Consider the following 26,824-nt stretch of genomic DNA (forward strand, 5'->3'; position numbering starts at 1 on the left):
TCAGCTGTGTCTGACTCTGTGTGATCCTATGGACTATAGCCCACCAGGGTCCTCTGTCCATGGGATTCTCCAGGCAAGAACACTGGAGTGGGTTGTCATGCCCTCCTCCAGGGCATCTTCCCAATCCAGGGATCGAACCCACATCTCCTATATCTAACATGCATTAGCAGACGGGTTCTTTACCACTAATGCCACCTGGGAAGCCCACTCTTATTTTGTACCAGATGTTAAATAATTGGGAAGAAATGTTAAATAACTGGACATAAAATGTAGGGCTTTTCTCCCTTGTGCAAAGTGCAATTGAATTGCACATATTACATTGAGAAGATGGACCAATGATAAAGCCACAGAATGGTTTTGAGAATATGAACTGAAACTTTATGATTATGGCTCTATAATTATTCTTTCATTAAAATGTCCAGTGGCTTAAGTGTCTCAAGGGAATCATTAAGACCAGGTCCTCCCTTTTTAAGTCCATGAGATAAAATAAGCACAAAGTAGGAAACTCAAGCTTTTTGCAGAGTACTTACTAGCCCTATCCACTTCCCTTTCTGGAAAATAAAACAAGCCTATGTTCACATTTTCTCTCTGTCTACATGCATAAACAAAATAGAGGCATTCACCTTCTCTAGGTCTTGTTGAGAAGCCTGCAAAAGTGTCTGGCCAGATGCAATCCAGTGCTTGCCAGAATTCAGGTAGGACCCCAAACCCTGTTCCACCAGCCAACTGCAAACCTGATCCTTGGTCCACTTGGCAAATGGCATATCCAAGTCACTACGGAAAAATGAACAATCATATGAAAAAACAATTCAAAGCCAATCCTGTAACGTATCATAAGGGCAGAACAACTGCCTGTTCAATAGATACAGAGATTCCCATCCGACTATGAAAAGTCTAATTTTTAGGATGTATTTGGTGAAGGAAATGATACTTCCTCACAAGGGAGATGAACGCTCTCTTGTGTCAAACAAAGCCACAAAAGATTCAACATGATTTAACAAGACCATGTTCTATGGAAGAAGACTGAGTTAAACGAACAGATCAAGGTATTATACTAGTATCAACCAATGTTGTTTAGAGGTTAAATCTTCAAAGAACACCAGATCAGATTGAAAGAAACTCAAGTCTAACTTGAATTAACTTTAGCAGAATTACAATTTCTCTCCACACGGTATTCACTCAGAGGGCGATGTGTCATTACTGAGTATGAGAAAGTGCAGTCAAAGTAAATTTTTGCTTACTTTTGCTACTTTTAAATTAATTTTTCATCTGGAATCTAGTTGATTTACAATATTGTATTAGCTTCTTATGCTATCTTTACAAATAGCATTCTTGTTTGGAAAAAAACAGTGGCAATGAACAAGAAAATTTCTTTTTAGAACAGCACAAAGAGTTCCTCTACTGTGTACAAAGAGAACATATGGCAAACGAGACTGTTCAGTGTTTGAAGAAGGCCAGAGAGAGTTTCCTCCTTGATGAAACTGGTGCCCAGTGTTCTGCCTGGGTGGGAGGAACCATGTGTAAAAGGTTTCAAGTCTATTCTCTTTTTAAAGATTTAGTATCAATGACTTGTACTATATATTTGCCAACCACACCCTTTGATGTTTAGCAAGTTTGTGGAGCAGTTCCAAACCAGCCCTCAACTGGGATAAAGGTGTAGGAAAAGTTCTTCGAGTCTTAACAGATAAAACATTACGCAGTCCTGATAAACTGAATTCCGATAGAATGTATGTCTTTTAAGTGCTTTCACAGAATCTATTAACTGTTAATGTTTGGTGGTTTAGTTGCTAAGTCGTTCCCAACTCTTGCAACCCCATGGACTGTAGCCTGCCAGGCTCCTCTATCCATGGAATTCCCCAGGTAAGAATACTGGAGTGGGTTGTCATGTCCTTCTCCATGGGATCTTCCTGACCCAGGGATCAAACCCAGGTCTCCTGTGCTGCAGGTGGTCTCCTGCATTGCAGGCAGATTCTTTACCAACTAAGCCACCAGGGAAGCCCTGTTGATGTATACTGAACAGTCATTTTTTTTTGCCAGATACTTAAAGCATATTAACTCATTCAATCATCACAATCATCTTTTTGGGGTAAGTGCTAATTCATACTATGGGAAACAGAGGCAGAGAGATGAAAGTAATTGGTTAAGGTCACTCAGCTTACAAGAAGTGGTGAAGTCAGAAATCAGGTCCAAGCAGTCTATCTCTAGAACCTAGCCCCTTAATTATAGTTGAGTTACAATGCTGTGTTAGTTTCTGGTATGAAACAAAGTAATTCAGACATATAAATATATATATATATATTCTTTTTCATAGTCATTTCCATTACAGTTTATTATAGGCTTTTGAATATGGTTCCCTGTGCTATACCGTAGGACCTTGTTGTTTATCTATCATATATATAGTAGTTTGCATCTGCTAATCCTAAACTTCCACTCCATCCCTCCCCCGTCTCCTCTTCCCCTTGGCAACCACAAGTCTGTAGAACCTGTTCTTGACCACTACACTTTCCTATCTTTCCAGAGCTATGCTTTAGAGTTCCTATAATTATTTTTTACGTAAAATTTAAATCCAAGAGCCATTCTAGTACAGATGTTGCTAACATTTCAGCTCAGGTTACTTGCCTAGCTCACAGAGCCCTCACCTTCTGTACAGTTCCTCATTAACCACAGCCAAACGGCACTGCTCTAAAGATGATAGAGGCTTCCATAGGCACAGCAGTAAGCAATGGATTCAGCTGGCTAACCCAGGGTAAATAATAACACTGCAGATGCTCATGAGACCTTGATGCTTGGGAGGTGATGCAAATGTCCATTCATGTGGCTGCTCCTACCTGTTAGACTGTCCCAAATCACGAGACCAACCCAATCGAGGCCCCGCAGTTGCCCTTGTCCCTCCTCTTTTGAATTCAGACTCAGACATGTCATCTGGGTTGAATGTAGTAGACTGACTTCTCCTAAGTCTGTAAAGAAAACACAGCACATTAGACCTGAAGATGCCTTTGACTTTAATTTGAACATTTTAAACTGATGCTTAGGTATGAATGGTTAGAAAAGACACTTGGATTAAACTTTGAGACTCAATGAGTTAATGAATCCCAAGTCACAATCTTCCCTCTGTAAAAGGATCACAAAAGCCCTAAAATTTTGTAACCATTTTTAGCCAGTTTTCCAATCATCCCTACATTGAGCCACATATAAGACAAAGCTCTGTACTTACTTTCCAAAGAGTCTCATAATACCCCGGGATTTCTTTTTGGAATCTGGAGACGGTGGAGACATCTGGAAGGGACTACTTCCCTGTGAATTTTTCGTCCGAGAAGATACACCAGCCAGATCTAAGTGCTCGGGTGTCTCCTTCTCTGTTTCAGCTATTCCAAGAACAGAACACACACTTGATGAATTTTAAAATATGGGATGAACAGGCCTAGATGTTAACCTTAGTTTAAGCAACTGTTAAGAATTCTTCTTCTGTTGACTTATAAACCAGTGACTTAGAAAGAGCACCCTGCAAATATTAAAAATGGAACACAAATCTACATCCTACTCTACCATCTACTTTGTTGTGATTCAAGTTTATTAACTCGGATATTACATCTTCTTTGAGACCAAAAGTAAAATAGCATTACCATACTCTTTCCTTGACTGATTTGAATCCATAATGAAATCACTCTCGAAATTACTGCAGCACTTGGTACTGTTGACTACTTCCTACAAAGCCATCATCTCCTTTAGCTTCCTGACACAATATGCTCCTAGATCTGTCATCTGAAAGTTTCTCTGCTGCAGCGCTGTTTTCTCTTCCTCTTTCATTCCAAGATTCTCTCCTGGGTTCCTTCTGCAGGATCTTTTGACAGACTCACCCACTGTATGCTCAGAATGAAATGATGGCTTTGCTCATTTCATGAACAAAGCAACTGGTATCAGAATCTCTGAGCCTAACAATCTCTCTCCTCAGCTTCAGTATCTGAATGTCAGTGGATATTCCCAATTTGATGTGCCAAGAGTACCTGGGACTTAACAAATCCATCCAATTTTCCTGAGAGTCTTCTTTTACATTTTCTTATTTCATATTTCATTAATACCAGGTAATTTTCTCCCTGTTACTCCAGTCCAACCTCTTTGTCATTTTCTTTTCATTCCCTTCTCCCCTTTGGCATTTACATCAAATTGGTTACCAATTTCTGAGAATTCTTTATTTAATAAATTTATTCTTAATTATAACCTGTTATGTTCCAGGAACTAAGAACGAACTGGATAGTCATAAATTTTTGTTTTTTATTAAAAAATTTTTCCTTTTGATATGAAACTAGTGCCTGTTGATTTTGCCTTAAAAGAATAACATCCAAATCTGCTATCCTCAGACTTCCCAGCATCAACTCTCCTCATTTGTTTAGCTGTTGATCTCACACTAGCAAACAAGGATGTTGATTCCTCGATGTGAGAATATGCACTTTTACAGAGCAAAGTAAAAGTTGTACAAAAATCACAGGGACAGTGTTTCAGCAAGATCTAAAAGTTGCAGAGGCTAACTTGTCTATGAAGCAGAGCTGTGATTACAGGTTATGGTAAGCAGCATTGATTGGCCTCAGCATCAACAATACATTTCTCCTATGAAAGATGCAAACACATTTGAGAACAGTTGTCTGGATAGATCATTTTCATTTACCCTGTGTATATGCTGGACATTTAAGGCTATGAAGAGACAGAAGTCACTTTTGTTGACCCATATTAATATGTGGATACCTATACAAGGTAATAGGACCTACTGGGAAAATCTAAAGGAATCTATCCATTCAAACCCTACAGCCATGATAGAGGTACTGGGGTCTCTGAAAATGCTACCCAGCTCTCCCTCATTTTAAAAGCATCCTGTTTTTATTTATTTTGAGGATAACCTCCCTACCACTGTACTCTTTAAAAAGAAAAACTGAGCTTTCCCTCTCCTAAAATCGCTTTGGGAGTGACTCCTCAGATATTGCTGCAACTAAATGTCACCTCCATCTTCAAAGCAATATGTCAGAAGGATGTTCCTCTAAGAGAAGTAAGTCTAAAATGATCGTTTTCGGTGTCTTCCACAGACCTGTTCGGCTAAGAACATTTCTTTCTGGAGTCTGGGGAAATGTTACCATCGAGGAGGAGCTGCAAGGCCCTGGGAGTTAAGTGTGATGTGATGTACTTTGGGGTGAAGGAGCTGGATTTATGACGCCAGGACACTCCTGCCCTGCACTTGGCCGGCCGCTGGGCACATCTAGGTCCTCACAGAGCTGCTCGCAAGGTGCCATTAGCATGGGTTACAGCAGCGTTTAGGCTTAGAAGCGGAGGCTCTACAGAGAGTCCTGGTGAGCGGAAGGTGGAAGGAACCCTCTGGAGTAGAGGACTCCATTTTCTGACGCTGCCAGCTCGCTGTCTAGAGATCAAGATGCCAAGAGCAGGGATTAGCTCGGTTGGGAGCACAGCGCTGGCAAAGGCGGGCATGCAGGGGTACGGTACCTAAGGTGGGTGCACTGGCACTTCGTTTACGATCTTCAGAAATCCCAACAACGCACACAATCACACGCAGCCCAGTGGAGAGAACACAGGGGAACGACAAAATGAAACACAGATCAAACTCCTTCTCACAAAATGCACACGCCGAGAGGGCGGCTGGGCGCCACACTGTGCTTCCGATGCTACACACAGACTCTGTTAGCAGCGTCAATATGGGGTGAATTAATCCGCTTTCAGAGTGGAAGGGAAGCTGTTTGTAATGATGTCAGACAGAGCCACGGGTTTTGGTTTTTCCTCTAAGTTTACACCCAGAACTGGGAGCAGAGTGAGAGAGTCCACACCAAGCCATCTTTACCTCTGAATTAAGCCTGTGGAAGCATTTTTTGTTAACTTTTCCCCCCAAGTCATTCACCTTCATTTCTGAGAAAAAGGCATGTACAAATAGATGAATAAGGGAAGAGACTGATCTTTTCCTGACTCTGGAAGAATTAAGGAAATGGCATTTTGGCCACACGTACCCAAGTTTGGCGCGCTTGCTGTCCTCTTGTTACTTTTGATTTTAAAAAAACCACGACCAAAGGAAGATCTGGCTTTCCGAGTGCCAAAGGGATTGTCATCCCCGGAGGCATCATGTCCTGGAGCTTTGGGAGGGAGGGTCCCAAAGGGACTGCTCTCTACTGGAGCTTTATCCTGAGAGAGAAGTAGTGATGAATGTGACACAGCATGAACATGCATAATTACTGGTGCATGGCAGTACTAAATACATTACACACGTGATTTTAGTTTAAAAAGGATAACTGAACTAACACATTCATTATGAATGTCAAATGTCCTGTTAGAAGTTTAAAAAGTCAATTCTGATTTTTACTTAAGGAACAACAACAAAAACGTGATCATCACCAATCTTAATCCATGTGTTTAGGGCTTTAAGTATTTAGGATAGATACAGACGTTCTCAAATTTTATTTTAATTTGCCTCATTCCCTCAAAGACACAGAGATAAAACATTACATCACTGGAGTAGCAGTAGATTTCCTACTTTCCTAACAATCACGACAAAGACCTGGTTATGATATAGTTCACGGTCTTTGTAATTACAACAATAAAACCCCAATATAATATAATTATTCTATAAAGTAGACATTAGTCCTGACCTTTTATACCAGCAGTATAAGGACTTTCTACTCCAGTTATTTTAAATATCTCCTCTCAAAGAGTTAATGATAAAATGAAATCACAATCAGCAACTATTTAAGATATATAATATTGAAATGGGATTCTGGGTTATATTCATATCTCACCTGCAAGTTACCAAACATGGATCACCAGTTTTCAATGACTGTGATACATTCAAATATGATTAACCATTAAAACTAAATACACTGAAATTAAATTATCTTGATTGATTCAGAAGCCACTTTAGATCTTCACGATGTTTCAAAATCCTTATCAGGAATTTTAACTGTGACTTTAAATACAGGTATACATCATTTTATTGCATGTCCCTTTATTGTGCCTTGCCGATATTGTTTTTAACAAACTGCAAGTGTGTGGCAGCCCTGCATTAGTGCTATTTTTCCAACAGCATGTGCTCACTTTGTGTCCCCATGACACATTTTGGTAATTCTCACAATCTTTCAAACTTTTCCATTAATATTAAATTTGTTAGGGAAATCTGTGATCAGTGACCTTTGATGTTACTATTGTAAAAAGGTGACAGCCTGCTGAAGGTTTAGATCATGGTTAGCATTTTTCAGCACCTTTTAATGAAGGTATGTACATGGTTTTTGTTCATATCATGCTACTGCAGATGAAATAGATTATGGTAGTATAGTGTAAATATAGCTTTTATATGCACTGAGAAACCAAAATGTTTGTGTGACTCATTTTATTGCAATATTTGCTTTATTGTGGTGTCCTGGGCCTGAACCTATAATATCTCCGAGGTCTGCCTGTAACTTAATTTTGAGCTTTCTGGTTATTTAAATTGGTAATTATACTGTTTTAGTATTATCCAAGGATTCTTTTGTCTGCATGTTCTCATTTCTTGAACATCTCTCGTCCTCTCTCTCTTTTCTGCAGCAATAGAGAGAAGGGCAAGGAGAAACAAGCTTTCAAGGTGGATATTTTTCTCTACATTTCTACCATTCATAGTAACTAAATACGTACAGATGCCACAATTCAGTGATTCTGTTATCTATGTCTCAATGCTCTGTGTCAAAATCATTTCACACCACTTCCTCAATTAGCAAGACAAAAAGAACAATGACTTGAATTGTGACTGGATCTACTTTCTGTGCTTTGTTAGTTACACCTCCTCATGACTCAAGGCAGTAAGAGCCAACAGTCGAGAGACTGAATCTGGAGAGAGTGTGCTTCCCAGACTGTGACCTATGAAAGGTTAACATTTGAAAAACAGAAGAAAGAAGAGCCAGAACCCATGTTGATGATGTCTTTAAAATACCAGAATGTCTGCTGTGGATAGACACTGTTATATAATATAAACAGCTGGTGATCTTTCTAAGAAGGGCTTTTTGTGAAGTGTAAGGAAACCCAGGTTTGGTTGTTACTGTCATCAAGTAACATAACCAAGAGTTCAGAGCTTTCCTTTTATTTTGTTTTTATTGACATGAAAGTCACATAACATAAGTACTATTTTAATTTTTGGCTGCACCACATGGCTTGTGGGATCTTGGTTCCCCAACCAGGGATCAAATCCATGACTCCTGCATTGGAAGTGCGGAGTCTCAATCACTGGACCAGCGAAGTCAAAAGTAACTATTTTAAAGTGAGCAATGCAGTGGCATTTAGCACATTCATAGTGTTGTGGAACCAACACCTCTACCTAGTTCTAAAACATTTCCATCATTCTAAAGTAAAACCCCTTATTTACTACACAGTTTCTCCTCATCCTCTCTCCTCCACCCCTAGCAACCACCAATTTGTGTTCTATCTCCATGGATTTACTTATTCTGGTATTTCACATAAATGGGATCATATAATATGTGACCTTCTGTGTTGAGCTTCATTCATTTGGCATGTTTTGCAGGTTCTGAGAATTTTACTTTATTGGAGACATTTAAGTAGTCTTATGTTTTATGTATTAAGCAATCTTATGCATTATGTATTAAGAAGTCTGATGCATGTATTAGAACTCTCAAATATTTCTACATTGTAATCTGGACATAAAACTTACTTCTGAAGGCTTTGGAATAGACTCCTTTTCCTGTTCAAAACAACAACAGTAGTTAAATATTGTTATAGGAATTAATCTATTTAGAATTTCTCACATATAATTCAACAAATTAAAATAAATTTACATCTATTTCAGGGCTACAAAATCTCATCTTTATTTACTTTCTACTTTATTAATGTCTCCACATTTGACTTTGTGTACTACTTTCAATCCTTTCCACTCATACTCCTTAATATTTATCATTAACTGCAGTATCTAATACTTTTCCATTACTGAAACCACAAATGGGACAAATGAAGATCCCTAAATATTTTGCCTCAGGGTAACAGACAGAAAAAACACAGGACCAACCCCGTCTGATGACTCTTTCTTCAGATTGCCCAGGCTGCTAGACTTCTGCAAACTTGAAGTTCTAAAAATAACAACAATAATAATTATGATTAATAGTAAGTGGCTCTGGTGCCTTGGAAAGAAACTAAAATTGCATGTGAATGGAGTCCTGGCAATAAAAGAAAATCTGGATTCAGACAATCATTTATGTGCTTAACTAAATTATAATGTTTAGTTCTTTTAAAAGCAGGGGTGGTTAACTGTCCCGCCAGTAACTCTAACTGTCCTGCGCATGTTAGGATGGCTGGAAAAACACTTAGGACTATCCTGTGATGTCAATGTTCGAAAATAAACCAGTGTTTTCCACGGGCTAGCGGTGCATCCTTTGCATATACATATTTACACCAGGAACTTTTAAAATGGTCGTGTACTTTTTATATTAACCCTTCTAATGAAAATAAAGGATGAAAAAGTATTACTTTTCAATTCACAAGGGAATCAGTTTTCTGAGTCTGGCAAAGCACTTTATTTTATAGTCCTAATCAAGCATAACAGAGGAATCCCTGTTGCTATAATAAGTCGTTTAAAACCTTCGTGAAGGCACAGTGACAGTGTGAACACCTGGGAGAGTCTTGCTTGTCTCATAAGTTGCATTCAATTACACGCAGCTGTTGTTACTCAGAAACTGAAGGCAGGAATATCTGACCAGTTTAAAAACAAGAGCGAAAAAATAACATCTTTGCTCTAAGATACAGAATAACGGAATACACTAACAAACTTTTAAAAGGCATTTCTCATGTATTTATGTGTAAATAAGTTGCTAGAAATGTCAACTACCAAATAAAGAAAAAGATAATGGAGAAAAAATCTCATCTTTGAGTATAGCTCTGAAAATAGATTTTCCTAATTTCATCCAGACTTTAACTTGGATAAATGTAGCCATTAGGTCAGCTTATTAAGCTGAAGGTACAAAATACCATGGCAGCCTTACCAGCTGCTGTGATGCTTTTCTGACAGACATATTCAAGATATAGGTCAGTACAAAAATGAAATTTAAAGCACTGAACTTCACATGAAAACTGATGAAGGAAGGCTCAAGATCAGCAGAAAGCTGGCGTGAAATAATGGTAAAAGAGCAAGTATTTATTTGTTTCTTTACAATCCCTACCCGCACCCACTCCGGTCATTACAGCTGCATTCACTCATGCAGGCCTCAGGGTCACCTGCTTCTAATACTAGTCATTGTTAGTGTAACAGACACTTTTTGTATCCCAAGCAGCAATCATATTTTTCACATTTGATAAAACAGAACTTACGCAAGACTATCACACAGTTGAGTTTCAGCAGCAGGACCAATTCCATCACTAAAATATTGTAAAAAAAAAATTGATGAGTTTCATGAAAAAAAAAAAAGACTACATATATTCCAAGGGAACAAAACTGTCAATAACAAAAAACTGTGCAAAAACAGTTATTTCTCTCTCTTTTGATATTCTACTTAATTTTATTTAGTCTAATTGGAAGATTAGGCAATTAATTAGGAACACGTTTCCCCCACGTTCCATTTGCCTAGGGAGAGACTATCGGATCCTTGCCTTGGCGCCTTGACAACATCTTCCAAACAACCTCAGGAACATGACTGTTGCTATTCTCCTTGCAGCCCTTTGATGACCACCTGGGACCTAGCATATACAAGCCAAGTTCCGTCTCTAACCTGATCAGCATACTTCCCCAGCCTCACCTCCAGTTACTTCCTGCTTCACACCTCTTGTTTTAATAATACAGAACTGCTGTGGGGCTCCCCGGCCTGTGTCTTGCTGTTTCTTGCTTCTCTGGGTAAAAGATTATGTCTATAAATAGATGCAGCCCACTCCTGCTTTTGGTGGATCTACTTTTCTGAGTATTCATATTGCAGTGTTAGGTCATAAATGACATACCTCTCCTCAAATGGAGTCTCTGACTTAGAAGACAATTTTTCTTTTTCAGAAGTTTCCAAGCCTTTAGATGTTGGCAATAATGAAGGCATTGAAACTTGCAAGATGCTGGTGTGGAACTGTAATGTAATAATAAAAAACCCCAAATCAATCCATCAAACAAACAGAACATAAGCCACAGAGTAACAAAGAGATAAATGAGACAATTAAGTGGTCTACTGCTAAAATTTCATACACCTGTGGTTAGAACTCGATCTTTATATTGATAAAATGGTTTTAGGACATAAACATCCAGATGTGGTAATCAGAGGAAACATTCAGAAGAAGGTAATTTTTGAATGTGCTTTTGAAGAAGACACTGAATATTGAGAAGAAGAGATAATAAATACCATTAAGAAAGTTAGTAGTAAATCCTAACCACGTTAAGCCCTGATTGACATCTTGGCCCTGACACACTTGACTAAGCGAACTTGACCTTAGGCAAGTCACATAACTGTGCATTCATTTTCTCCCCTGTAAAATGACAATGTCAATGCCTACCTTACAGGGTTGCAATGATTGTAGATGAAATTTGGCTAAAGAGTTTTGTAAACAAAGCACTATTTTCACTTTAATTTCTATCATTAGTCTAATATGGTAGTTAATTATTCTATATGTGCACAAGTTAACTAACTTCAGTTAACAGAACTGATGAAAAGTGTCATTAAAACAAATTATAATAGATTTTGTGGCTACACTACTTAAAACACGAAGCTTAGTAGTAACAATATTATAGCGAAAACAACAAAAAAGCATAATACATTTCCCCCCGCCAAATGCTTTGTATATCCTAAGGATGGATTTTGTGAAAGGCTTTCTAAACACTGGTTTTCAGTAATTTCTGACAATCAGAGAGCAGGTAGATTGTGAGCCACACCATGAAGTAATAAATGAAGCACTTAAAAAAAAAAAATTCCAGTATAAAATGAAAAAAACTTGCCTCAATGAACTCACTTTTGAAAGTCAACCAATCCAAGACAGCTCTTGGCTTCTGGAATTAAGTCAGTCAGGTAGGGACCCACACCAGGAACACACTTCTGAGTGCCAACCAGTCAACAACAGCCTCACCTTCACAACCACACGCGACTTATGCCAGCTCACTTCTGCCACTTGAAAGCCCAATGTCCTCGACCAACGAACAAACTCACTTAAATAAGCAATAAAAACAGCTTTGTGAGATTTGTTTCAGTTCCTGAGTGGCAGTCCCATCCTTTGATACTAGAAAAAGTTATAAAATGTGAAGTCTGTTAAAGATTGGGCACAAAATGGAGTCACTCATGCTAAGCCCTATATTAGCAAGCCTGGATGTAACTACATTTCCTATGCACAGCTTTCCAAGAAAAGGAAGGAATAAGTCAACCAGTCAACACTTCCTGTTCAGCACAAGTAAGGGAATAACCTGTGTTAACCAATCAGCACATGCCAAGTAAGACTTCCCTTTTCTGCTCCACTCTGCCTATAATAGGTGATGGGACGCTGCTGGATTCATGAATCACTGAATAAAGCCAACAGATCTTTAAAATTTACTGAGCTGAATTTTGTCCCTTAACAAGTCATATTATTATAAAATAGATTACTTCACTATCACTTATTTCAGTTTGAATCTTTATGATTCGTTCTGGGCAATTTATTTAACCACCATACCCATTTTCTGATGTGCACTCACTTCCTTGGGAAAAATAGCTACACTAGCAAACTGACTCATTTTCTAGATTTCCTTTCAAAATTTAGGGCTTTCGATTCATGCCAATGTATGGCAAAACAAATACAATATTGTAAAGTTAAAAAATAGAAAATAAACTAATTAAAAAAAAATTTAGAGCTTTCACTCCAACCTCAAATTGCCCTCCTGACTTTTCTTTAAAAATGTGGCTGAACATCTTCAATCATCCTAAAATCATTCTTGTTCCAAACTTAGTATCTGTCATTAAACTCCAATTCACATAGTGAAGACTTTTTTTTTGTAAAGATATGAGGTTATCCAGGTATGTCCCATATGGAAGAGCAGCTGCTCTCAACAAATGGAGCACACGCCATGGCTATCATACAGTATTTTTTCTTTTAGTGTAAATATTTAACAACTAGAGAATTTTTCCCTCTAAAATAATTCTTATTCCTTAACTAATTCCTTAGGTTTTTTTCCTTTCAGTTTTATTGAAAAAAAAGCTATGACAAACCTAGACAGTGTATTAAAAAGCAGAGATATCATTTCACCAACAAAGGTCTAGATAGTCAAAGCTATGGTTTTTCCAGTAGTCATGTGCAGATGTGAGAGTTGGACCAGAAAAAAAGCTGCTGCTGCTGCTAAGCTGCTTCAGTCGTGTCCGACTCTGCGTGACCCCATAGACGGCAGCCCACCAGGCTCCGCCGTCCCTGGGATTCTCCGGGCGAGAATACTGGAGTGGGTTGCCATTTCCTTCTCCAGTGCATGAAAGGGAAAAGTGAAAGTGAAGTCGCTCAGTCGTGTCCGACTTTTAGCGACCCCATGGACTGCAGCCCACCAGGCTCCTCCGTCCATGGGATCCTTCAGGCGAGAGTACTGGAGAAAAAAGGCTGAGCACCAAAGAATTGATGTTTTCAAATTGTGGTGCTGGAGAAGTCTCTTGAGAGTCCCTTGGACTGCAAGAAGATCAAACCAGTAAATCCTAAATGAAATCAACCCTGAATATTCACTGCAAGGACTGATGCTGAAGCTGATGCTCCAATATTTTGCCCACCTGATGGGAAGAGCCAACTCACTGGAAAAGACCCTGATGCTGGGAAAGATTGAGGGTGGGAGGAGATGGGGGCAGCAGAGGATGAGATAGTTGGATGGCATCATCGACTCAATGGACGTGAGTTTGAGCAAACTCTGGCAGATAGTGAAGGACAGGGAAGCCTGGCGTGCTGCAAGTCACAGGAGTGAAAAGTCTGGGACACGACTTGGCAGCTGAACAACAACAACTGACATATTGCCACTGTGAAAGTTTTAGGTGTACAGGATAATGACTTGACTTACATACACTGTTATATGATTGCCATAGTTAAGTTTAATTAAGTTAACATTTATTACCTCATATAGATAGGTGAACAAAAAGTTTCTCCCTCATGATGAGGACTTCTAGGACACACTCTCTTATCAACTTTCAAATACACAATACACAGTGTTAACTGTAATCATCACGTTGTACATCACATTCCTAGTACTTACTAATAGCCTTTGTACCTTTTGACTACTTTCATGCAATTCCCCTTCTCATTTATACCTTTTTAATGACTCATTTCAGCTAAGAGAAATGTTGTTTTCTCACTGAACTCCTTCTCATTCAACTGAAATTTCATATCTTCATTATGTAATTATGAGTAACATATATAAAAAGTAAAGATGCCATTTGATTCCTTCTCACAATTTCCTATAATAAAATGTTAGAAGAGAGATGACCAAAGAAGGATCTGTTAAATATAAAGGAGCCAAAATTTAATTGAAAAATCACTGTTTCTCATTCATAGTTTCCCTAGATGAAATACTACATATCAAAATTAAGAAATGGTTTCAAGGCAAAGATCAAGCATGGGTGTTGTCAGGAAAACAGCCTTAAGATGAAGCCACAGGTGTGGCTTTGTTAAGAGAGGAAAATTTGAGGTGGTGCTCTCCTTGAACCTTTCAAACAGGTCAAAAAACTTTAAAGATAAGGGGATATCTCATAGTGGCCTCACAGGGAACCTAAGGTAATGAAGGGTTTTTTGTGAAGATATTTGTGGATATGATTTTATCTAATGGAGTGAGTTATACCCTGATTGATGAGAAATTCCGAATGTTTAAAATATTCTGTCAATTTAGACTGAAAGGAATATAGCTAGTAGAAAATGAGAAGAAATGAAGGCTTTGTGACCTAAATGTACACTCAACAGAAAACTACTCATCTGCAAATACAGGCTTCTTATTAAAAAGAAGGATGGCTCAAAAGGAAGGCAAGAGCCTAGAGGACTAGGCTCCATGGAATTGCTATGGACTAGTGATACATGTGTGCCTTGTAGTTCTCCATTTTTCAATGTATTTCTCTATTTTTCTACAGCAGCTACATTATGTCTATCCCACCACTGTATGCTGGGTGTGTGGGGGACAGACAGCTTGTCCTTTAAGTTCCAGGTTCCTTAAATAGAATGGAATGGTATTCACAAAGCTGTGCCCAGGGAAATGTACCCGAAAAGCTTCATCTATAACTTGATCTGATCTGTATGACAAGATCCGGGGATACTGAGGCCAAACTGGAATGAGGCTGAGGGGTCTTTGAAGAGGGGATGAATGTTATTTTCCCTGGGAGAGGGATAGAAATTGTTGGAGCCCGACAGCCAAATATGGTTGCCCCAATATATCCCATCCCATGTATTCTTATGATATTGGCACTCGTTCATCAAGAGGTAGAGTCTATGTTCCCACTCCTTGAATCTGGATGGGCCGGTGACTACAGGAGAAGAGATTCTACGTGACTTCTGAGATACATCACAAAAGGTGGTAAAATCTGCCCAGTCCTCTCCTTGGGACGCTCATCCTTAAGACCCACCACCACGCTGAGAGGAAGCTAAGCAGTCACCTGTAGTTGTTCCAGTCTGAGTCTCAGCTGAGGTCCTAGTCAACAGTCTGCCTCAACCACCAGACACGTGAATAGAGTAGCCTTCAGATGACTCAAGCCCCTAGGTTTCTCACCATTCCAGCTGATGTCCAGGGGAGCAAAGACAAGATGTTCCTGCCAAGCCCTGCCCAAACTGCAGATTCATCAGCAAAACCAATGTTGTGGTTCAAGCCACAAAGTTTTGGGGGTGGTGTGCAACAGATAACAATAATAGATTTTGGTGCCACTTTGAAGTGAAAGTAATATAAATTGAGTTTAAGACTGTTCATTTCCCTCTAGCTGCTTCTTTCAAGTTTAACAAATTGAAGGGGAAATTTTGTTCTATCTTGTTTTTTTTAATTTGAAAGTAGTCACTATTTATTAACTGATCAGATTACAAAAATAATCATGGTAGACACCCTAGTTCAAAAGACCCGTTGATCTGGTCTACTATACAGCCAGCATCTCCACCTACAAAATAGGTGGTCATTCTCTTCATTCCACCTTGTGAAGATAATTTACAGGGCTGTAGGAAGGTGTTTGCTGCTTTAAAGCATTTTCCAATACTACAGATCCCATGAAGCAGATCCTGCATGCAGATGATACCATATTTACCAAGTGATCAAGCAACCAATGTGTAATCTGTCAAGGCAGTTTGCTTCTTATTGTTTTGCCATAACTCTGCTTGTAGATCAATTCATTTGCTGACTTCCAGTTTGGGTACCTCCATGCAATACATGGCTCCACAATACCCAGCTTGTTAACCGAAGTCCATCACCTTTCCATGTTACCATCACAAGTGACTAAAACTTATATAATCTCACTTTGCCCCCACTTTATTCGTTGCCTACTTATTTTTTAGTTAAGTAGATTATAATCTCATATTGAAGACCACATCTATCTCCAAAGGATTCATATGTCTTTCCTGAATTATATAAGTGATTTTGACATTGCCCAAGTCTTTATTTATTTTTTTCCTTTTTAAACTTTTTGTTTTGTATTGGGGTATACCCAATTAAACAATGCTGACAGTTTCCGGTGAACAGCAAAGGGTCTCAACCATACATATACATGTATCCATTCTCCCCCAAACTCCCCTCCCATCCAGGCTGCCACATAACACTGAGCAGAGTTCCATGTGCTATACTGTAGGTCCTTGTTGGTTATCCATTTTAAGTATAGCAGCATGTACATGTCCATCCCAAACTCCCTAATTATCCTTTCCCTGATCTTTTCCCCTGGCAACCATAAGCTTGTTCTCCAAGTCTGTGAGTCTGTTTCTGTTTTGTAAGTAAGATCATTTGTATGATTTCTTTTTGGATTCCACATATAAGGGATGTCATGTGCTATTTCTCCTTCTCTGTCTGACTTACTTCACTGAGTATGACACTCTCTAGGTCCATCCATGTTGCTGCAAATGGCCCAAACCTTTATTTATTAAAGAGAGCGGAAAAAAATATGTTTCAAATAAAGACCCAGAGGTCATAATGACTGCCAAGACAAAGCAAGTCAGTGATCCAACTGAGAAAAGAACCCATGTCTTTGATGTTGTCAACAGCACTTTAACTTCCAATGAGAGTCTCTTTAACATGGAGAAACAATAAGTCTGTAAATACCTCTTCTGGAACACTTGTGTTAAATGGGTCATGACTGGGAGATCCTCTTACTGGCGTCGGCGACAGGTGTTTCTCCAGATCACTAAAGCCCTGCACGTCCAGCAGAGTGGAGAAGGAGCTGGAAGGAAGCAGGTCTTCAAAGTCGCCATCGTGGCCTAGGAAACAAAAAAGCACAGAGTGGACACCAACAGCTTTTCACTTTTGGAGGAAAATAAGGATCCCAATGATCTTGAACACAGAAAGTTTTCTGATCCTTAAAAATCAAACAGTCAACTTCTGGCATCCCTAAGAACAACAACATGGGCCCTAGGAACAGCATCTTAAACTGGGAGCACCTAAGGCCCAGGAGCTCTTGGGCCACGTGAGTATCCAGCACTGGTATTAATAGAGGTAATCAATTACTCAATAGTGGCTTAACAGACGTAACTATGAATCCCATGGACGGAGGAGCCTGATGGGCTGCAGTCCATGGGGTTGCTAGGAGTCGGACACGAGTTAGCGACTTCCCTTTCACTTTTCACTTTCATGCACTGGAGAAGGAAATGGCAACCCTCTCCAGTGTTCTTGCCTGGAGAATCCCAGAGACGGCAGAGCCTAGTGAGCTGCCGTCTATGGGGTCGCACAGAGTCGGACACGACTAAAGCAACTTAGCAGCAGCAGCAGCAGCATGGACTCACAGCATTAGCATTAAAGCTAACTTAGTCTGACAACCCTTCTATAATTTTGTGTCAGCATTTGGGGCTTTAAATATTTCACTTCAGAAATAACCTGTGGAGGAATTTCAGAAGTACAACACAAGTGCTTCTAAACAGCAACAGAGTCTACTTAACTCTATTTCCATCAACTACTATGCTCTTGAAAAAAAATGTGCAAAGCAAAAAGAGAAAAGAGAAAAGATGATGACTCTTGGTCCCTCTTAAGAGGGTTCTTTATGCCATTCATTTCATTTTAAAGCAGAAAGAATAATGACCTAATGGAAAAAAGCAATCACATAACTAGCAGAGTGGCAACTGAGAATTTTTTTTTAATGTGTCTAGAAATGAAAAGGATTAAGTGCTGAACAACAGTGCCAGACATTCTTTTTTAAAAACAGAATGGTTCTTCCAACTAGTCTTTAAATAACTCGCTCAGTCGTGTCCGACTCTTTGCGACCCCGTGGACTGTAGCCTACCAGGCTCCTCCGTCCATGGGATTCTCCAGGCAAGAATACTGGAGTGGTTTGCCATTTCCTTCTCCAGGGGATCTTCCCGACCCAGGGATCGAACCCAGGTCTCCCGCATTGGAGGCAGACGCTTTAACCTCTGAGCCACCAGGGAAGTCCTTTAAATAACACAGAATGGCAAATCATTTACTTGTTTAAAGATACTAACTAGACATAGCCTTTTAATTAAGGTTTTATTAGATTTTTACTCTAATTTTATTAGAATTGAGGTATTCTTAGAATTGCCTGAGGATTTTCTAAATGAATATAAATCCTACCGAGAAAGCACTGTTGATGAAACTCTTCATTAGAACAGGAAATAATTTCTGATGGTTTATAAAAATCCTTCTGGACAGGGTTAAAAACTCTCTCTTTTAACTAGACTACTATATGCATAGATTAAAAAGGCAGAAAGAATTACATGAAAATGCCAGTAGTGATCATGCCAGTGCAACTATGAGTGATTTTTACCCCTTTTCTCTGTTTTCTTTCTTTCTTTCTTTATTTTTCCTTTTTTTAAAAAAAATAAATTTATTTATTTTAGTTGGGGGCTAATTACTTTACAATATTGTAGTAGTTTTTGCCATACATTGACATGAATCAGCCATGGGTTTACATGTGTTCCTCATCCTGAACCCCCCTCCCACCTCCCTCCCCATCCCATCTCTCTGGGTCATCCCAATGCCCCAGCCCTGAGCCCCTTTTCTCTATTTTCTAAATGGTTTACAATATAGTCTAATTGCAGAAATTAACCTGCTCTTCTTTCATTTTGAAATGTTAAAATTATAGTATTGAGATTTTATAAAATCAAACAATGTTACAAATACTATGACTATGCAAAAATACTATGTAAAATATTAACATAATAATTTTATGTAAAAATTAATTAGAGAATCTGTAATATTCCTTAAAAGAGACTGTTGTGAAGGCATAGAAAATGCTGAGTGATGAGAACTGTCACGATAATTAGAGGTTCATTTGTTCATTCAGATAACTATAAAGTCTTAATACATGCCAGGCCTCATGGACAAAAAGATGAAGATCCATTTTGTTCAAAGATCCTGATCCAAAGGATTTTCTTTCTTTGTGAACCCATCAAAATTAAAATTTCAAAATCCCAAGTACTCCACAAGTACCTTCCCAAAGACTTATTTTCACCACTTACTTTTAAAGTAAATAGCCCCACCTACACAGTGCTAATGAACAAAGGAACTTCAAAGCTCTTAACATTTTTGCTCATTTTGAATGACCCCCAAAGCTTTGCCATATTTGAGGATGGCCAATTGGCCCATCAGCAGATAAAATAATAATAAATACAATAAAATACAGACTACTTTTACTTAGATGTTTTACAGACTTTTTAAAAAATGTATTCAAAGCTGAACATAATCCCCCTCAGCCCCTGCAATGTTCCTCCTCTAGGTTTCCCCCTCTTGGTAAGTGGAGCCATCCTCTGCTAGTTGCTTTAGCTAGAAATGTTCATCTTTCCTGATGCTTTCTTCTTCTTCACGTTGCTAATCTAACTCATCATACTATTAAGTCAAGGGTAAAATCAAAATAGATTTCCAATCAGCACCATCAAATCTTCCCACTGTAATACTGCAGGGTTCTCTTGATTGGTCTCCCTTCCTTCCAACACTGCTGGAATAGTCCCAGTGGTCCCTAGTCCACGATGCTCCATTTGTCATGTCACTGACTTGTTAAGACCCTTCAGTGGATCCTCTGGGCTGGAATGAGAGCTGAACTCCTCACCTTGCCTGATTTGGCTGTGTCTCTTCTATTATCTCATCTGTCTCACTCTCCCCTCTGCCCACTACCTTTAAGGCACATGCGTCTCCTTTTTTTTTTAATTGGAGCAGAATTGCTTTACAATGTTATGTTAGTTTGCTGTACAATGAAGTGAATCAGCTCTATGTACACACACTGAGGTCCTTTTCCACCAAGGCTCTCGCACATGTTGTGATTCTCTTTCTCTCTCTGGAATGTCCCCTATACCTGGGGAGGGCTCTGTCTGAACAACCAAACAACACTGCACTCAGCAGCCTACACTTTTTCTGGCAGAGAACAGATGCCTAATAACATTGCTGAATGAATGGATGAGCCACCTAATTTGAAATAATAGCAACTCAGGCCAAATGTAAAAAGTTTACAGCCACATAAAATCAACTCAAGTAGAAAAGCTCTTAGAGTTACATACCTGTTTTATCTGGAGCCAAAACCACTGTTTCTTGCATTTTCTTGTACCTGTTCAGGCACTGTCGAAGATCTTCTATTTTCCGATCCTATTAATAAAATAATAATTTTTAATATTATGATTTTAAAACAATAAAAGTAATTGTGACACAAAGAATGAGCAGACGTGAATTATTTACATCATTCAAAGAATAGTTCTAAACTTTAGTAAAACTGCTAATGTCTAGAATATTTTTCCTACATACATCAGAGATATAGAAAAAGTACCTCTAAATTTAGAGATCCTATCCTTCAGCTGCCATCTTTAAAAAACAAAAACAAAACAAGGTAATAAGATACAAAAAAAAGCCAAGAAAAAAATCAACTTTAATTACTCTCCTCTCTAACATAAGTCAGAGCTGGAAAGAAAGATCTACACTTGCTATCTTCATCAGCCACCATCAATCTCCATCTGGTTTTTCCCTTCTCACAACACGCCATCAAAGTTGCTTCCGTTAGTCATCAGGGACCTTTCTCTTCCGAGATGGCACAGTGGTAAAGAATCCTCCTGCCAGCGCAGAAGCCGCAGGAGACACAGGTTTGGTCCCTGAGTCGGGAAGATTCCCTGGAGTAGGAAATGGCAACCCACTCTAGTATTCTTCCCCGGGAAATCTCATGGACAGAGGAGCCTGGCAGGCTACAGTCCACAGGGTTGCAAAATGTTAGACATACTGAGCCCACGCATACAACCTTCTCTTTACTAAAAACAATGGACACTTTTCATACTTTTCCGAATTTGATCTCCAGGTGGCACTTGATTGACCCCCACTTTCCTTCTTTCACTTTTCTCTCCAGTCTTTTTCTGTCTTGATTTGTTAATCCTTGAGCAGATGAATATTCTACTTCCATTACCCCCCACTCCACCCCATGCTATCGTCCCAACCCAGAATATGAAATGTTAGAGCCTCAAGGTTTTATCCTTCACCCTCTTCTCTTCTCCCAGGCCCTTAGTGTGGTAGATTATAAACATGGGCTCCCTAGCTCCCTCCAACATGGATTTGGGGCATGACCATATGACCTTCTTGGTTAATGATATATAACAAATGTGGTTCAAAGCAAAGGCTTGAAAAGTAGTTGCAAACTGGGGCATGCCCTCTCTTGCTGCCCTAGGAACTCTGAGGCCACTACGTGAAGAAGTGTAGGTTAGCCTAATGGAGGTAGGGAGATCATTTGGAGAAGACACAACCCAGCTGGGATCAACCTAGACCAGTCTGTCAATCACCAGACATGTGAATTATACCATCTTAAACTATCCAGCCCCATTCCAGCCACCAGCAAATGGCAGAGGATCAGCAAAGTCAGCCCAGACTAGAAGAACAATCTAGCCAATCTACAGAACTATGAGAATTAACAAATGTGGTTTATTATGGAGCAAAAGCAAACTGATACCTCAACTATAGTTTTGTCCCCACCAATCTACATATTTCAACTCTATATTTCTCCTAAAATTGACAGGGTTCACTGCCCACCAACTTATAACCCTACATTAATCCTAAAATGGAGATTCATTTTCCAACTTTCTATGAGAAATCTCCTTTTAATGTCCCACAAACACATCACAAATTGAATACATCTAAAATGAAGCTCATCATTTGCCCCTAGTACTTGAGTCTCTGCTTGGATTCCCTTAACTCTTTTATGGGTAACCTCATTCAACCCACTGCCCAAACCAGAAAGTTTTTCCCAAATCCAAAGATTTAAAAATCTTGTTAACCAGTGAATTTCTCTAACACCCCCTCCTCCTATCACTTCACTGCCACTGCCTTGTTTACACATCTTCATTTCTCACCTATTTTAACAGCCTCTTAATTGTCTTCATTCTCTTTTATTCTTGCTTCTATTCTGCCACCAGAATTGGCTTTTTAACATGGCAATTTAAATATGTCACTCTTCCAGGTCTAAAGCTGAGACCCCAAATCATTAAATCATCAGCTTCACTATAGCACCCCCTCATACACCCATGTCCTCCACCTGTATCTCACGGCTCCAGTACTTTCCCAGTATACAGTGGCTGTTTCAAGACTTGGTTTTGACTTGTGTTTCTGCTCATGGATCTTTTGCCCAGAACATTTCATTTTCCTGATGAATGGCTCTTGCTCTCACTCAGGATTTGCCCAAATACATCCTCTTTGAAGGCTTCTTGGAACCACCAAGAAGTTAGGTCACTTTTGGTGCTCTTAGAGAAGTCTGAGCATCTAATAAGCCCTCCCTCATTCAACATTGGGAGTTTTGCTTGTTATTGTTGCTTTTTGAGGGAGAGAAATGAAAACAAAACGAATTTTAGTGTTTTGTTGTTTTTTTTTCAAATTCAATCTATGTGGACAGCTTGCTAATGACTTTTTTATTTGATGTGGGGAGGACTAGCACAAATAAACCTATGTATGGGTGGGTGGGTAGAATGAATTTATTTCCATCGAATAAAGAACAAAAACAATGAAAGGCAATAGACAGAGTTAGGCAAGAAAGAGAAGGAAGCTTATGATGAGAGAAAAAGATCAAGACTAAGTTCTTTAGCAATGGCTTGGTTTTTATTTCCTTGAAGTTACTCTTTTTGTGGGAAAATGTCTCCTTGTTCTACTCACTACGGGACATGAGGTGAGGCACAGTTCTGGTGACAGGATCTGAACCTGCCTGCTGGGTATGTGGTTGGTCAGGGAAGCCATTAAGAGACACGTTACTTTATTAAGGCCCTGCGTCCCTGCTCTGAGGAGAATGCAGTGAGGAGAAGCAAGAGCTGGAAAGAAGCCCTCCTGGAGATGTTGGCATTAGGCCAGTGCATCTCAAACAAAGTCTAGTGCCATCTTGATTACATGGTGCCAGTGCCTGTGCCTGTTTCCTGGCATCTCACCACGCAGGAGTGCAGAGACAATCCCAGATGTGAAAGAGGCCAGCAGTGTGAAGGAAGCAACGTGTTCATAGAGATTAAAGTCAACATGCTGGTGAAGCTAAAACTGCCACGGCTACCTCCTTCAGAGTTCATATGGTGGCCCAGAATGTCCAGGGACCACAGAAAGGATGTACTATGGACTACGTCCTTTCTCTCATTTGTCACCTGAATGTAAAAAGCTGATCTGATAGCTTGAACACTTTCTGAATTCAAGACGGTGGGCTGGAGGGATGGATTCTCAGTAGAGCCAGAGCTGCTGGTCTCCATGCCTATCCACACAGCACAAGTATGTCACTGACCCGCTGAGAGCAGGTCCACTTGGGCAGGAAGGGAGAATGCTTCCCCTTAATGTCAGTTGTTTAGCGGATGTTCTTTCAAACTAGCGTATCTGATGAAAATGCATGGAATGATCAAAATGATGATGTAACATATCCAAATAAACAGTTAAATTTCACCTACGTACCTTTTCTTCATTTGCTGCCATCAAAGACTCCACAGCCTTTTTCATTTTTTGTACTTCAATATCTGAAATATCACAACATCAAATCAGAAATCTGTTTTTTTTAAACATGTGTGAAAATAACAAGAAACTACTGACTCTTCATGTTGAAATGTTTTAAGGTAAAAACGTTAATAATTTATTCTGCTTGTTTTTTTTAAAGGCGCATTTACCATCTATATTCTCTTTTAGGGAAAATCTGAAAAATGAACACTTTCTATTGTAGCTCACCTTAATAGTCATCACTCTAGAAAAAAAAAAAAACAACTGCCCTCTGTCAAAGCAAGAACAAAATCCTGATAAGAACGCTGAAGATGAAATTTCAGTGCCATAACAATAAAAACATGGAGTTTTCAAAGGAGAAACTTATAATAAAGCAGGTGAAAGTGATGAATGGCATATATATGACAAAAGCAGAGAAAATGTTCAGTTATAACCGAGACAGAGACACAAATGGTAACAGCCTGATGGAATGTGATATTTACATGAGTGTCATGCTAAGAAGCTAGCTGTAGATTCCATACAGAAGGATAATAAGTACCTTGCTTCATCTATAAACTTCATTTCCAATACTATCTTAAAATATAAGGGCCAAAGTAAGTGATTCTCCTTAAAACTTGATATTCAAATAGAAAAGCATGCTACTTTAATCATAAAAACAAATATTTTAAATATGAAAAGTCAATCCAAAATGAGATCACAAATTTAAAAAAATAAAACAGAGAAAAAAGTTCAGCTAAAGTTGCCTGCTTCCAAGAGAAAAAATACTACTGAAGGTGAATTTTAACATAATGATGCATCATCCAGCAGAGATATAACACTTTCAATTATGGTATACTCTGTAGGAACTGCTTTAATTATTATTTTTTAAACGGCAAGTTTCCTGAAGAATTTAACGTCTGGAGGAAAGCCCACTAAGGGTTTATCTTTATCCTGCATTAAATAATCTAGGCTCTGTTAGTCAGCCTGGGTACAATTTCTTTTGTAACACAAGAGGGTATGTTTATAGAAACCCCTAATGTAGATCTCAGTGAAACAGTGGGCTAACTGTTAACTGTGGTAAATTTTAAAAACAGTAAGTTTTGACTTTCCTGGTGGTCCAGTGGTGAAGAACCCACCTGCCAATGCAGGGGACATGGGTTTGATCCCTGGTCTGGCAAGATCCTACATGCTGAGGGGCAACTAACTCTGTACAACTACTGAGCCCATGCCCTCAAGCCCACACACTGCAACAGAGAAAGCCTGCATGTGGTAACAAAGACCCAGTGCAGTCAAAAATAGATAAATAAATTTATTTTTTTTTAAAGCAGATTTTCATAGGAGTATAAACATTGTTTTCTCCTCTGACCCTGTATCTCAGGCCGCAGAGAAAATGCTTCCTCGCCTCCACCAGTCTGGGGGCTCTGCTGAATCCTGCAGAGCAAAGGGGCTGACTCAGGTACAATCTGCAAAAAAGCTGACTCAGGTACAATCTGCAAAAAGGCTGACTCAGGTACAATCTGCAAAAGGGCCGACTCAGGTACAATCTGCAAAAGGGCCGACTCAGGTGCAATTTGCAAAATGGTCTTTTAGTCCTGCTTCTATCGTCTGTTAGTTATCCTCTATTTTGTACATCCTGAAGAAATGAGGAGCTTATTGATGAAGCAATTTTACATCTTTGGTGAGAGAAATGTTTTAAAAACACATGCAAAGAACAGTCCAAGTAGTACTTTGGGTGAATGTGAAGGCTGATGGAAATACACCAAAAACCTTACTTTTGTCTTTGAGCTTCTTTTTAAAATTTTCATCTGTGCAGGAAAACCCATTGAATTGGAAGTTAGCATATATTACAACGATAATATTTTAAAAGCACTATAATTTGGTCTCCTTTTACCTAAAATAAAGAGACTTTAATCTCATAAAGACTGAATAGGAAGCATTATTTTATGACTTTAGGACTGGCACTATAATACCATAATGCTTTCTGTGAGGTTAGAACCTCATGTAATTAATCAGAAGATGTAAATCTGAGTTACTACCTCTGTTACTTCATCTTTCTGAGACTTGATTTTCTCATTAAAATTGGGCCTTCCATGTACAAGTGCTTCTTAAACACTGTGATGAAAAACCAGCTAATGTTGCATCAGTTGCTTTTTACATTTCCGTTACAGTCTGATCTATGACCCTCTTGAACATGATGAGGACAATGCTTATGTCATCTCCATCTCACCATTCAAGTTCAACAGCACTGAAATGATCCATCTCCTGTTCAACAAGATGAGTCCACTGATCACACAGTTAGATGTTATGTCAGCATCAGATTCCATGAAGTTTCTAAACACTAGCTCTTAATGCCTGTACCTGTCTGGCCAGGTGGTACACAGACCAGTTCAGTTCAGTGCAATCACTCAGTCATGTGTGACTCTTTGCGACCCCATGGACTGCAGCTTGTCAGGCTTTGCTGTCCATCACCAACTTCCGGAGCTTGCTCAAACTAACGTCCATCGAGTTGGTGATGCCATCCAACCATCTCATCCTCTGTCTTATCCTAATCACAGACCACTGCTAGTCCTCAGATCTGATTTTGGGTAGCATTACTCTAATGTAGCCTCTATAGCACACAAGTCCTATGAATCGTTTTTTGTCTTAAGACTCTTGGAAGCATGACCTGCCTGTGAATGTCCCCAAAGAAAGTACATTCTATATATGTGAAAACAGAGATGAAAGATCCATTTCCCTCAATGTTGGACAAACTGAATTTTCAGATGGATAGGGAGTTGTGGTACCTGCAAATAAATAAAGCCAGGGCAATCTAGAGCCAAGAAGACTATGGAG

The 26,824-nt window shown here is 39.2% G+C and overlaps 1 protein-coding gene across 50 annotated transcripts in view; it reads right to left on the reverse strand.

The window, feature by feature from the left end:
* The window catches only part of PPFIBP1 (PPFIB scaffold protein 1), a 197,336-nt gene that overhangs the window by 11,722 nt on the left and 158,790 nt on the right, over nt 1-26,824 (reverse strand). For 11 of the 50 annotated variants that reach the window (XM_081591832.1, XM_081591810.1, XM_081591837.1 and 8 more), the window contains 12 exons: nt 23,975-24,036; nt 20,590-20,674; nt 17,192-17,346; nt 10,948-11,063; nt 10,327-10,374; nt 9,032-9,092; nt 8,681-8,710; nt 6,003-6,174; nt 5,488-5,520; nt 3,215-3,365; nt 2,829-2,957; nt 624-774 (listed from right to left, as the gene is read on the reverse strand). In XM_081591832.1, coding sequence (XP_081447958.1) covers nt 624-774; nt 2,829-2,957; nt 3,215-3,365; nt 5,488-5,520; nt 6,003-6,174; nt 8,681-8,710; nt 9,032-9,092; nt 10,327-10,374; nt 10,948-11,063; nt 17,192-17,346; nt 20,590-20,674; nt 23,975-24,036 — 1,193 coding nt within the window. Of the gene's footprint in view, nt 1-623; nt 775-2,828; nt 2,958-3,214; nt 3,366-5,487; nt 5,521-6,002; nt 6,175-8,680; nt 8,711-9,022; nt 9,093-10,326; nt 10,375-10,947; nt 11,064-17,191; nt 17,347-20,589; nt 20,675-23,974; nt 24,037-25,764; nt 25,798-26,824 lie in introns of all 50 variants that reach the window. The other 39 variants (XM_081591853.1, XM_081591818.1, XM_081591855.1 and 36 more) reach the window with 11 other exon arrangements.

Source organism: Giraffa tippelskirchi, chromosome 4, assembly GCF_054371585.1.
Source record: "Giraffa tippelskirchi isolate mGirTip1 chromosome 4, T2T-mGirTip1v1.2.pri, whole genome shotgun sequence".
Classification (NCBI taxonomy): Eukaryota; Metazoa; Chordata; class Mammalia; order Artiodactyla; family Giraffidae; genus Giraffa; species Giraffa tippelskirchi.